This window comes from Mesoplodon bidens (genome assembly GCF_964165515.1).
Source record: "Mesoplodon bidens genome assembly, contig: HAP1_SCAFFOLD_103, whole genome shotgun sequence".
Classification (NCBI taxonomy): Eukaryota; Metazoa; Chordata; class Mammalia; order Artiodactyla; family Ziphiidae; genus Mesoplodon; species Mesoplodon bidens.
Window position 1 is genome coordinate 657,881 of NW_027672700.1, and position 12,692 is coordinate 670,572.

At 53.0% G+C, this 12,692-nt stretch overlaps 1 protein-coding gene and 2 long non-coding RNA genes across 3 annotated transcripts in view; 1 reads left to right on the top strand and 2 right to left on the bottom strand.

Moving 5' to 3' along the window:
* The window catches only part of LOC308609801, a 189,045-nt gene that overhangs the window by 141,089 nt on the left and 35,264 nt on the right, over positions 1-12,692 (top strand). The window lies entirely within an intron of this gene.
* The window catches only part of LOC308609791 (BCL-6 corepressor-like), an 18,282-nt gene continuing 5,590 nt past the window's right edge, over positions 1-12,692 (bottom strand). Inside the window, exons 3-6 of the mRNA XM_081259093.1 lie at positions 11,242-11,485; positions 9,820-10,001; positions 2,071-2,227; positions 1-643 (exon numbers count right to left, since the gene is read on the bottom strand). Coding sequence (XP_081115219.1) covers positions 352-643; positions 2,071-2,227; positions 9,820-10,001; positions 11,242-11,485 — 875 coding nt within the window. The 3' untranslated portion in view covers positions 1-351. The remainder of the gene's footprint in view (positions 644-2,070; positions 2,228-9,819; positions 10,002-11,241; positions 11,486-12,692) is intronic.
* Positions 2,976-9,513, bottom strand: LOC308609803. Its single transcript, XR_014014357.1, has 3 exons — positions 9,235-9,513; positions 4,208-4,374; positions 2,976-3,057 (listed from the first exon to the last, which is right to left on the bottom strand). It is a non-coding gene; the product is annotated as an uncharacterized lncRNA (long non-coding RNA).

Below are 12,692 nucleotides of genomic sequence, written 5' to 3' on the forward strand. Positions count from 1 at the left end.
AAAGCAACTCTCAACAGTTATGGCCTCTGTCGTCGGAGCTTTGTATGAAATTAAGTCAAAGTGTGGAGCTCCTTTGCCTTTTTTTTTTCTCCTTAAAAAAGAAAAGAAACAATTGTTCCGAGTAAAAACAAACATATTCCAAAGCATGTGTACACTGAAAAGTAAAGAAACTTTATTAACAACTTCATAAAAACTGACTTAAAATTTTAAAAAGAAAAAAACATGTTTTGAAGTCCTTCTGACTGGAGTCGTGTCTCATAGTGTCCTTTCTTTACAGAAATAGTTGTATTAGGACACATATGCACAAGGATTAACACCATGAAACACTGTACACGGCGGGCCCCGGCGAGCTCACCAGTCGTCGTCTGAGTCCAGGTCTCTGGGGAGGATCCACTCCACGGATGAGCCCAGGAGAGTCTGAAGCTCGTTCGTGAACTCCACCAGATCTAAGAGCTCCTTACTTTCCGGATTAAAGGACTCCAGGTCTTTGGGGCAACAGAATAAGAGACTTGCTGACACTTGCCGGCAGAACCCGGCCTCTGCGATGGTGACAATTTCCACATTTGGGAAATTGCAGCGGAATATGCAGGAGGACATTTGCAGTTTCTTGAGCAGGTCTGAGAGCAACAGCCAGTTACGACGCCTACACCAGAGAAAGGACAGTGGTTTGAGTTTCCGGCAAAATTAGAGGCGCTCCCAACTATGAACTACCCGTCTCCTGGCGGTGAAAGGGCCTGCTACTTCCACTTTGATTACCCCACCCCCACCCCACTTCTCACTGTCCTCAGAAGATCTACTTCTTCTTCTTTTTTTCTTTAATTTTATTTATTTATTTATTTATGGCTGCGTTAGGCCTGTTGTTGCGCACGGGCTTTCTCTAGTTGTGGCTCACGGGCTCTAGAGTGCAGGCTCAGTAGCTGTGGCGCACGGGCTTAGTTGCTCCGTGGCATGTGGGATCTTCCCGGACCAGGGCTCGAACCTGTGTCCCCTGAACTGGCAGGCGGATTCTTAACCACTGTGCCACCAGGGAAGCCCGGAAGATCTACTTCTAGCGGGGGAACTCTGGACTCATGTGCATGTGTTAAGAGACCACCTAGGGCGGATCAGCCAACTTAGACAAAAGCAGGAGCAGCGCCCCTGAACGAGCCTCGTTGCAGGCCACCCCAGTGCTGCCTTGGCTCTGGCCACAACTCAGGTCACCCCTCTCCAAGTAAGTGCACCCCGTTCTAGTCACTGGGGAAAACCAGTCTGTATGCCAACCCAAGGGAGATGGCAAACACCTCTTTGACCTCTCCTCTCCTCCGGCCCTCATGGAGAGAGCATGAGAAACACTCGAGGTCACCTGGCTTTCCTTGCCTTTCCCACACCTCCAACCCGCCCCTCAATGCTGCCGGGAGTGAGGCTCTTTCGAGAAGGGAGGTGGTACAATCCTTCCTGATACCCTGCCACGCTTTATCATCTCTATCCCGAATAGAATGTCACCACAAAGGCAGACACGTTCCCAGCCTCAGAGTCCAAGGAGGATGCTACTCCTTAAGCACCGGGGTCAACACACAGCAGAGCAAGGTCTCCTGATGTGTTCACTCCAAAGGGTTGGTCATGGGGCACAGTGGCCCGACTGTGGGGACAAGACTCGATCTAAGCAAATCTGAAGACACATAAGATCCCAGGTGCCACATACGGCTTTCTCTAATCTTATACGAGAAGACGGTACACATCAGTATCGTCCCGTGGACCTCACGCGCCTTGGACGGCCCCTATGGTAGCCGTTTGGGGTGGATCCCTTCCCCAAGAGTTTACTGACTGAAACTGTGCAATTGCAGTCGCTGACTCCCGTGTCCTTTGGGCTCTAGGGGTGTGTTCCAATGAGGGCAGTTGGCTGGGGAGCCCTCCCACCCCACAAACTTTTCTGGAAAAGTTCCACTGCATTATGTGAGGTCGGTGGACACTTGGTGAGGGATTCACTCACCCCCCAACCCAGCCACCCTCATCTGCTGAAGGGGATTTCTAACTCCTGCCACCCCACAGAACAGCTGGGCTGGCTCTCGACCACATGCTGGCCACGCTCACCCCTGAGCGACGGACACCTGGACGTTATAACACGACAAAACGGGGTCTTCGGAAAATTCAAACTCCAATAGGTCACCATAGGCCTCGTTGCTGTCATCCTGGTCCTCCGGTCGTGGGGGATTTGCTAAAACATCGTAACCACTTTCATCATCTGGTTCTAACCGGGGGGGGGCGGCAAACAAGAGAGAGGTCAGTAAGCTGGAGCAAGATTCCAGCTGTTCGCCAAAAAGGAACCTGCAAAAATTCTTTCCCAAGCAAGTCCTGCTCACAGCATCACCCCCACCCCCACCCCCACAAGCCCAGCTGAAACGAACAAGGCTGCTCACCACACACACAGCTGCCAGAGAACTCCGAAGAGCAACCGTGGCTACCGTCGTCAGGAGCCTGCAGGTTATTTAAACAGTCTGCAGAGAGAGGGGGAGAGAGAGAGAGAAAAAAAGAAACAAGATAACACCTGCTGGTAAGAGGCAAATGCTGCTGGAGTTCGGGAACATCTCACGCTGGGGCTGGTGTCACCTCCTGACAAGTCCCACTGCACACGCCTCCAGGTATCTGACTGAAACCTCCCCACGCGTCCACCCGCCTTCCTGAGGGACTGCCCGCCTCACCGCCCCAGCCTGCCAAACAAAAGCTAGCCTGGCTAGCTAAGAGTTTTCCAGCCCCCCACCTTGCAAAACTCAAAGTATGTATCTCTTCTTTGACAGACTAACGTTGGGCTGCTTTTCCCAGTAAAGGGTCACTTAGAGTAAACGGGGGGTGGGGGTAGGGGGAACCCAGGTGAAAGGCTGTGAAGTCACCGTCTAGATGCTTGAACAAGACCGTGTCTTGACCTCTGCCGTACCTGTTAAGAACTTCTCCAGAAGTTCGCTGTGGTTCACTTTCTTGATGGTTCTACCTGAGTACGTAGCCAGGGTAGCATCACCACCGTAGGAGAGGAGCAAGCGGACAATTTCGAGATGATCATTCTTGACAGCATCGTGGAGAGGCCTAGGAGAGGTGCGGAGGATTACACCTGTGCACGCGACGCTTGCTTCTAAGGACACGGGGCAAAATCGAGCGTGTGCGGCCAAGCCTCATAGGCGCGCTATTTCACCGAGGAGGTGAGTGTACGGTCGCTGCGACAAATTACTCTGTTATTTCAACACATAACCCTTTACGGGACAGGTGAAGGGACCATCTCAGGCCTCATTCTTCAATGCAAATCTCTCTTAATGCATGGCCCAAGGAGGAACTCAGGCCACGATGAAAACGTTTCCAATGAACTTAAATAGTGACAGACTGTATGAAGGTAACATACGGCGGGGTGGGGGGAAGAACCCCAGCATCACGGAAGCAGATACGACAAGCCATTGTTATACCATTACAAACAAAACCCAAAAAGTGCAGTTTGTAAAAGAAACTAGGGGCAAAGTGGAACCTCTCCTGAAACCAATTTGGAGATGAGTGATCAACCCTCTCGCCCAGAAGCAGTCGACAGGCAGGGCGAGTTCTCAGGAGGATACAGAGTCCTCCTGTCCGTGTCCACTGGGGTCAGGAACACTGTCCGCAGTCCCATCCAGAAAGGATGCTATTTGGAAACCATGAACCACCAAATACCTTACGGTTTTGCTCATTTTATGACTGTCAGGAAAGCCCCAGTGCCCTGCCTCGTGGTGGCATCCCAGGTCCAACCAGGAAGATGCTTGGGCTGACTCACACCTGGGCCTCTGGCCAATAAACCGAGGTCAAGGACAGAGTGGGGGTCAGGCCCGGGGATGTGGGTGGACACGGCAGGTCCTATCAAGCCAGTTGCCACTGGACCTGTCTGTACTCCTGCAACTTTCAACTCACATATATGTTCAAGATTGAGATTCAACAGACGCTGGTGGAGAGTCCAGGGTCTTAAAAGAGAACACCCCTGATTATTCATGCAGGCTCAACATTTTCAGGGACTTCTGTCCATAAGAGTGTCACAGAGTTTTAAAGTTCTATGTAAATTTGCCAGAAAGATCTGTCCGATTCCATTCTAGAGGACTCCGCCACCAGTGTGCTTACATGGCACTCACTCTCCATCTTTCCTTCTGGGGTTCCCCGCACACCCTGAGAACCACTGCCTATGCCCCAGCAGGGCCACGCCAAGAGCAAGACCGCCACTGACCCGGTTCCATCCTGGGCACTGCAGTTGACATCGGCACCATATTCAAGGAGGTGTCATATGATGTTGAGCCAACCTCTTGCACAAGCCTCGTGCAGGGCACAGTAACCCGTGTTGTCGCGGTGGTTCACATCACAAATCTTGTTCTCCAGGCAGTACAAGACCACTTCCTACGGGGAGAGGAGAGGAGAGGAGAGGAGATACCATCAGACAACCATACAGTGAAACTTGTAAGGGTGACATCCCCATAGCTTGGCCGTGCATACATCCTTGGGGCCAAAAGCCCACCATGGCGCGGGGAGGTGGCAGGCATCCTGGTGGGGCATGAGAGTGTGTGAGAAGGGCTTGGAGATGCAGACAGTGTTGTCTAAGGCTCTGCTGCACCAGTGGCCTGGCCATGGGCAAGTTACCCTTGAACTTCTCCAAGCTTCCACAGGGCTGCTGAGAGGACGCATTCGGATAGCGATGAAAGCCCTCAGCCCAGGGGCCGACGTGACCAGTACAGAGGTGTCACGGCTGCTAACATCTTAGATAACACATTGCCAAGCACAGACCATTCTCACTTGATGGGTCTGTTCAGTCAGTGGCAGTGGACGATAACACAAGTTTAGATAAAAGTATGGATGACCAACACTTAAAGAGAGCTTCAATCAGCCAGAGAACATTCCCCAGCTTAGAGAAGCAGGGACACCTAGGTCAGCTACATCCTCGCGCCCCCTGTTAAGACCCCAAATCAGAACCTGGGCCTCAGATGCTCTTGTCTGTATGTTAAGTAGAGTTAAAGAGAAGCTCTCTCCCTCCATTCTCGAGGAATGACACAAAATGCCTCCAATAACCCCACCCTCTATTTTGCCTCACTCCACCCTCTCGAGTAAATATGAAAATTTTAGACTGATTCTGCCCCAAGTTAATGACAGAAACCTGATACACCACAGGCTGCAACCTCCACATTTCAAGAATCAAATAAAATGTTCACCCCCGCCCCCGGAGATGTTCTGTGTCAACACTGTGCATTAGAATCACTGTTATTAACCTTATTTCTTTGGCTTGTTAAAATATTAATATGAACCACTCCCAGTAAGCAGAGCAGGAACTTATTCAATGTTTTATTACCTTAAGAAAGTTTTCAGACACATCGAAAGCATTTGCCACCAGAAAACACGTTATACTGTTTATACTGGGTAAGTCGTGCCCAGCAGAGAGCTGTCAGGTTCTGAGAGCTGGGAGTAGGCAGAACGTGCATGTGGCCCAACACATGGTCTGCTGGGTAAGGGGGGATGGGATGGGGTCAGAACAGGCCTCCTTGTGACATCTCTCAGGTAACTCATCTGTTAAACCTAAAACGGGGGTCATTCTAGCCGCCCATAAGTGCGAGATGGGTTCTGTAAAACCTTTTATGCCCTTTGGAGGATACGCCAATCAAAGGTGACCACTCACTTGGGAGCAAACTAGAATGTTCCATTTGCTTACCACGTGAACCTAATGGGGCATGCTGGTAAACCTGGCCATCGGTGCCCTGTTACTTCAGGTCACTGCAGCAGCTCCCTTCCAAAACAAGAGGAGGAAGAGAAAAGGCACGCCCACGAATGCGTTTCTCCGTTTACATCCCAACCTGCCAGAAAGCCCACAATCCTCTGGGCTCCCAGGCCACCTGCCCCGAGCCCTGGTATCCAGGATACCGCATGAAGCTGCTGCTCTTTTAGCAGGCCCTCACTAGCCAGACTTGAGTGGACGGTTGCAAGCTAATGAGTTGTGTGCCCCAGCCAGGGAGAGGCCCTGTCACGTGGCTCTGGGATCAGGTCTGAACGCCACCAACTGCTGTGCACACATCAATTTACTCAACCCAGGGTTTATTTGCTGTGACAATCATGGCCTTCACCTGGAAACCTTCATCACTACTAGGGCAGATTCAAGGGTACCTAGAAATGAAAGGCCGTCCAAGCTGATGGGTAAGTCAACTCTCTTCTCCTGGAAGATGGCAGCAAAGGCAGCAGTAGCCCCACGGCCAGGTCAGACTTTTTGCCACGGGCTGTCCTAACTCAACCACGTTGATCCCACTATTTACACAGTGCTTCTCATTTCCCCAGATGAGGACGTCTTCTGTCACCCACAGGAACCCAGGAGATAGCAGGAAAGGAAGGTAGTACTATCCTCATTCAACACTTGGAAACTGAGGCCCAGAGATATTAAACCCCAAGTTCAACATGAAGTACTAGACCTATAACTCAGGTCTTTGGTACCTGGTCAGCTGGGAAGATTCAAAAGGCCCCAGAGGGCCCCAGTTAGAGGGATGCAATCCAGCTGTGACGAGCATCCCACAGGCCTTCTCTGTTGGGGGTCAAGTGGGCTAACTACACTCTCCTAGCTAGGAGGGTGATGGCCTCTAAATGGATGGCAACCATCGCCACCAACACTTTCTCTAACTGAAAGGTGAAGAAGCGGGGCGAGTCTGTCGACGCAACACATTCCTTGGTCTATTTTCTCCGCTAGAAATAAACGGGAGTGTCTGAAGGGCAGCCCAGCCATTCCCGAGCAAAGTCAAACTGCTTTTGTCGGACAGCTCTCTGTTCAGCAGCTATAAGCCGAATGCCATTACCCGGAAAATGTAACCATAAAGGCCATAAGCCCGACGTTGTGAGTTAATTAAATGCCTCATTAACTTTTTAAAAAACATGACATTCAATTCATAGAAAATTTAACCATCACCGCTAAAGGCACAAGCATGTGGTTGCACACTGGCGTTTTAGCCTAAGAAATAGAAGCCTTTTTCCCAGGAGGGAAAGGTTTGAGGTCTTTGGCCACACAAGTGATCTATTTAACGCGGATCTGAAGCCAGAGTGTGTTTCTAAACTTCCAGAACCACATTATCATGACATAAAGCTCAGACAGCCTTTATACTGCACATGGTATCTTTGGCTAAGCAGAAGAAAATAACCAAGAATGCTGAAGACAAAACTTCAGGAAAACCCTCCCAAACCACACGCTTATCTGCTTAAGCAAACTGTCCTTCAATTTGAAAAGGTTGAAGCTGCCACATCTCCCAACTGGGCCATCATCCCAACATTTAAAATTCTGCCCAGAGAAATCCCAGAAACTTGGATTCAAAGTTGAAAGCGTTCATCTACTTGTCACAATGTTCAGCATCAACACTGGTGATCTGTGGAATCTACATATTGAAATTTACATTTGAAGAAAAAAACAAATCCGACCTTAAACATTCCCAAGGCTTCCTGTGCAATCAAAGGCCAGGTAGCCTAAAAAAGGATGGATCAAGTGCCCCTTGGTCCAGGCCTCAGAGCCACCAAACCAAAATGGAAACTGTCTTAGAGGACCAACGAGGGTCTTTTGACGTCTCTGGTCCCAAAGGGAGGCTGCTGGAAATGATGCCAAGCTCACAGGTGGGGCTCGGAGCCCCGCCCTCCACGGCGGGTGCAGCAGCACCCCGCCCCCCCATCTCCAGCATTTGCTGGTAGCGGGAGTCTACTTTCTCAACCCTAACCCAAAAGTTGGGGTTAGGGGTCTCCCCCGCACCTCCAGCGTTTGCTGGAAGCAAGGAGACTATCTTCTCAACCACGGGGGGTCTAGCTCCACACTATGTGCAACATCTGCTCTGTCCTCCTAGGCGCCCGTTCTCAGCTCTTGGGAAACCAACTGGGTGCTCCTTGGACTTCACCTGCAAGTAACTGCGCTAACTACCACAAAGTGCTCTCTAGCTAATGGAGAGGTCTCCAAGAGACGTGCAGATATAAACAACAGCACATTCAACCCACAACAACAACAACAAAACACCCCAAACTAAGCATAGCCCTAGTGCTTCCAACTACCCACCCACAGGCATGCCTTAGGGCCAAGGCAGGCACACTTCCAAGGGCTCACGGCACTATGGACCGGGGTGGGGGGACACGACGGGAGACGGGGGACAGGGGCACAGAGCTGGCTGAGGGTGTGGGCGCCAGGGCTCCGGGCCAGCCTGGGTCCTGCCACCCCAGTGCTCAGCCACACCTCCACGCTCAGCCTGCTGCACCGCGTTTTACTGTCACCATTCAACTCCCAGAGGGCTGATGCCAGCACAGAAAAATGCCTTTGCCCTGTGGGCTATTACATCACAATTGCTACTGACAAGTATGGTGGGGGAACTGCACAGGGCAGAGAGAGTCATCTGTCTCACAGAGGTTTTGAACTGTCAAAAGGGCAATTCCAGTGTGAGCCAGTCTTGCTGAGGAGCGTGGTGGGCTCTGGAGCACTGCTGGATTGCTACCTGTACGGGTATCAGCTAACCCCTCTGAGGCTCAGTTTCCTCATCCGAGAGTGGGCTAGTACGCGTTACTCCCAAGTGAAGATGTTAACAGGGTGAAAGGAGTTACTACAGATCACAGGGGCTTAGGCAGATATCAGCTATCTTTCTATGTTGCTCTAGCAATAGAGGCTATCACTGTCATCAGCCGTGCTGGGTTGGGATACAGCAGTGTGGACAGGGAGTTTTGTGCAAGGCTCAACCCCTGCTCCCCGCCCATCAGCCCTCGGCTCCCGTGCCCTCTCAGAAAGAGACTGCTCAGGTCTGCCCCACTCCCACCCCTACTCTGCACAGACACTTCCCACCCGCTACCCCACAGGGGCATCACTCTGCCCCAAACAGCACAAGTTAGTAGAGCTAATAACTACTCTCCTTCTTGCTATTCAGAATCCAAAAGGGCTCATTAAAATTCCCCTGGTCGCCAAGCCCTGGGTTAGGTCAGATTTTATATCAGAGATAAGTGAGCCAGACTGGCCGAAGCAGCCTACCTGCCTGAACGGGAACGGAACATCAGAGAGGCCTGCCTTTCTTTTCACACCACGACTGAACAAGCCACCAAAGAGCCCGCAGTGTGAGCGGGAGCCAACGCAAACACCCTGCTGGAACACCCAGCCCAGCCCGCCACGTGGAGGGGGCTGGGCTCTGAGACCCGCCCCCCATCCCCAGCCAGTGTGTCCCCCACCCAAGGAGCAGCAGGCGGCGGATCCTGATCCGGGGCACCCACAAGGATGCTCACCTCATAGTCAAGCCGGGAGGCCTGCTGTAGGAGGGTCTCGCCCGCGTTCTTATTGACAATAAGTCTCCGCGCTTCCGGTGGCATCGGGCGGGACTGGGTGGTCTCTGGAGGGGAGCTTGACCATGTCAGCTGCGAGGCCTGGGAAGCTGGTAACAATTGCTGCAAACAGTCCAAGGGCTTCTGGTCCTGCTTGGCCGGCGAAGGATCATAGTCGGAACTGGGCTCAGGCCGCTTTCAAAATCTCCGGACGGTCACCTATCACGAAACCAGGCAGCGCACACATTTCAGGCTGTCCTTCCTCCACCCGGCTGGTTCGCCTCCTCCCTGAGTTACAAACCTGAGTGGAGGAAAGCACTTTTCCTCCTCTCTGTCTGGGGGAGGCGGGGCGCGAGGAAGGGGTTGCATTTTTACTCGCTGGAAACTTCACCGCCACCCAGGAGACACGTCCCCTAGGAAGGGGCAGGGACGTTTTGGGGGGAGGGGTTCAGGAAAAGGAAAGCTTTGACCCCAGAAGCAGAGAAGTAGGCAGGCGGGATGTGCCTGCATGGGCCCGGGGGGCGGGGGAGAGCCAGGGGCAAGAGGTACCTTGCCATCCGCATTGTCCACCTAGGAGTCCCCTGGCAGCGGCAAGCCCCGCCTGGGCTCCTGAGGGATCAAATGCTTGGTTTTGCACGGTCGCTTCCCGGATGGTTTCTCGCTGTTGTCGGTGTATTGCTGCGGCAGGGGCGAAGGCTGCCGATCCATTTCTTCGTCCATGCACAGCACATCTGTCAGGGGAGAAGAAGCGGGCGTTACACAGTTGTAGCCGGTGAGGAAAGAAAAGCCCATTGTTAGCACTGATCGTTGGAGCAGCTTCAGTTTTTAAAGATATACCAATTATGTTTTCAAAGCACTAATATTTTAATAATCCCACATTCAACCGGCAAATAGGCTAACCCACGAAACGCCAAATGGCAAGTCGCTTCAAAGGGCCGCAAGAGAGGGCAGAAGCCAGCCCTTCGTGCGCTCCCGGCCCCACCCGTGGGGGGCCTGGGTGCTCGGGACAGGGCGACTGCGGACAGCCTGAGGCTGGAATGAGGGCACTGACAAGCGCCCGGGGTCACCCAAGACTTCCCTTCCTGCCCAGCCGCGGGCTGGGTGACGAGGAGCAGCCCAGGAAATCGAGCTCCCGCCTCACTGTCCATTCCATAAGGAAGTGTGCAGGCTGAAAGGACCTCATGAAGAAAACTCCCCGCTCGCCACACGCTACTCTTGTCAACTTGGATGGTGCTCAGGTCCCCTCCAGGGCCGTTTCCCACAGAGGGCGGGTGATCCAACCTCCAGGAGCGCCCCCCGCCCCGTGCGTACCTTGTTCATTGTCACTGCATTTAAGGGACTCCTCCAACCAGCTGCTGTTGCTTTTGGCCTCTGCCCTTTTCCTGCCAGGTTTCTCTTCGGAGATGCTATTGCCCTGGGGGGTGACCGCAGGCTGAACCGCCTGGGTCACTTCCTTCCTGCCCTGCCGGCCAGGTTTGCTCTCTGCTCCCAACGTTCTCTAAGGTGCAGCAAGCGGCGCTGCTTTCTGGGATGGAGCCCTGTTAATTCAATGCACACCTCAGGTTGGTCAGCTCACTATAATGTGGCTCTTCTAAGTGGTTAGAGGAACTGTTTGTCATTTCCCTCTCAGGCCAGTCAGCTAATGGAGAAATAACTACAAATTAAAGAAGAAGCCCCCCAGGGCGAGGCGGGGGGGCGAACAAACTGTCTTACACATCACTAACAGGGGTGGGGGAGGGGAGGGGTGTGGTCACTGTGTTGGCTGGAACTTGTCACCAAGTCTCGGGAGGGGGCCTATTTGCCTTTGGCCACCTTTGGGCTCCAGCCCCGGCACCTCGCTTTGGGGGGGTGGGGGGTGGGAAGGTGTGAGTGGCTCCCCCCAGGGCTCCAGGGTGGGACTGGAACTTTCCACTGCTCCGCTCCAGGACTTCCGAAGGGTGCCCTGCGGGCCTGAAGCGACATCGAGCTCACCTTTGCAGACCCGTTTCCGCTTGGCTTTCAGCAGAGTCCTCGGGGAGCACAGTGGTCTCAGTGTGGTTCCTATTGCCAGACACCTTGCGCTTTCTGTTCAGCCGGAGGGTGGGGCTGCGTGACGCGTCCGGGGCCGCCTGGTCGGCGGGGGACTCTCTGGGGGGCTCCGTGTCCATGTCCTCAGGAAGATCACTGTCTTCTGGGGCTTCGAAGGGGTCAGGTTTGCTTCCATCATAACACTCCCCTAGGGGAGGGGAGACAACCCGGAAAGAGGGAACAAAGGTAACCAGGAGCAGGCAGGACCCCCATGCCCAAGGCAATCTGCTACCAACAGACCACCCCCCTTTGGAGACCAGGGGCATCACACGCCGGAAGCACAAAACCCTCAGAAAGACATCCCAAAGGAAGGACAGCTGAACACAACCAGCAAAGAAAGCAGAAAATGAGGCGAGTAGCCCACTCACAATCCATCCTTCAAGGGTCAAGGTGAGGCATCTACACCATCCGTCTATAGGCATGTGAGATCACTCCCTAACTGCTTAACTCTCCAAGGTGGCTTACTTTTAAAGGGGGGGTGAGTGACCTCACAGTAAGATCCAACCAATCAGGGCAGAGCTACAAATGACTATGGAAACAGCTGCTAGTCAACAAAAAAGGCTGATGTCATCAAGAGACCAAATAGCCCCCAACTGCCATCTACACAGACATAGCACCAATGTTCACTTGGGTCAGCAGGGGCGAGGGTGAAGAAAAAGGGTAGGGAAAGAATGGTGGGAGGCTGGGAAGCTGGGGAGACCAAGGCAAGAGGAGCCTGGCAAAGGGAAAGGAAAGGCTTCCTGGTGCACACACAAGGGTCAAGGGCAATTTCAAAGAACTCAACCAGATTGCTACAAGTCCGTCTGTCCTCCTTCCACACCCGTGGGGGGAAAAGCATTTCACTGCCATCGAGCGGCTGCTCCTAGTTCCTGTCTAGGAAGAAGGCCTTCAGTGACACCAGTCACCCACCTGGCACGTCTCCACGCCTTCCTTCCCAGGCAACAAGCATCTAAGGACATTTCAAAGACAAGACTCCAACCCCCTTCGTGGGGGTGGGGTGTGGGGGTGCGGCGGGCAGGGCTGAACTGCTCACACCTCAGCTCCGCCTGTGTTGCTCCTGCCCCCTCTGCTCAATCTACCATCCACTTGGGGCTTTTCCTCCAATCACCCCAGCCTAACATCACTCCTCACTTTTGCTCTAGCCAAAGAAACAGTTCAACTGCTTTGCTAGTCACATTGTTTCTAACACACAAATAATTCCATAATGATCACTGTGCTGTTAAAGAGTTCCCCGAAGATGACCCTGTGTCCATCACCGGCCGGGGGTGGGGGTGGGCGTATGAGTTTCGTATTTTGTTAACACCTGAGCTAAGCTCCCACAGCCCGTTTTTCTAGATGAAATCATGGACACACCC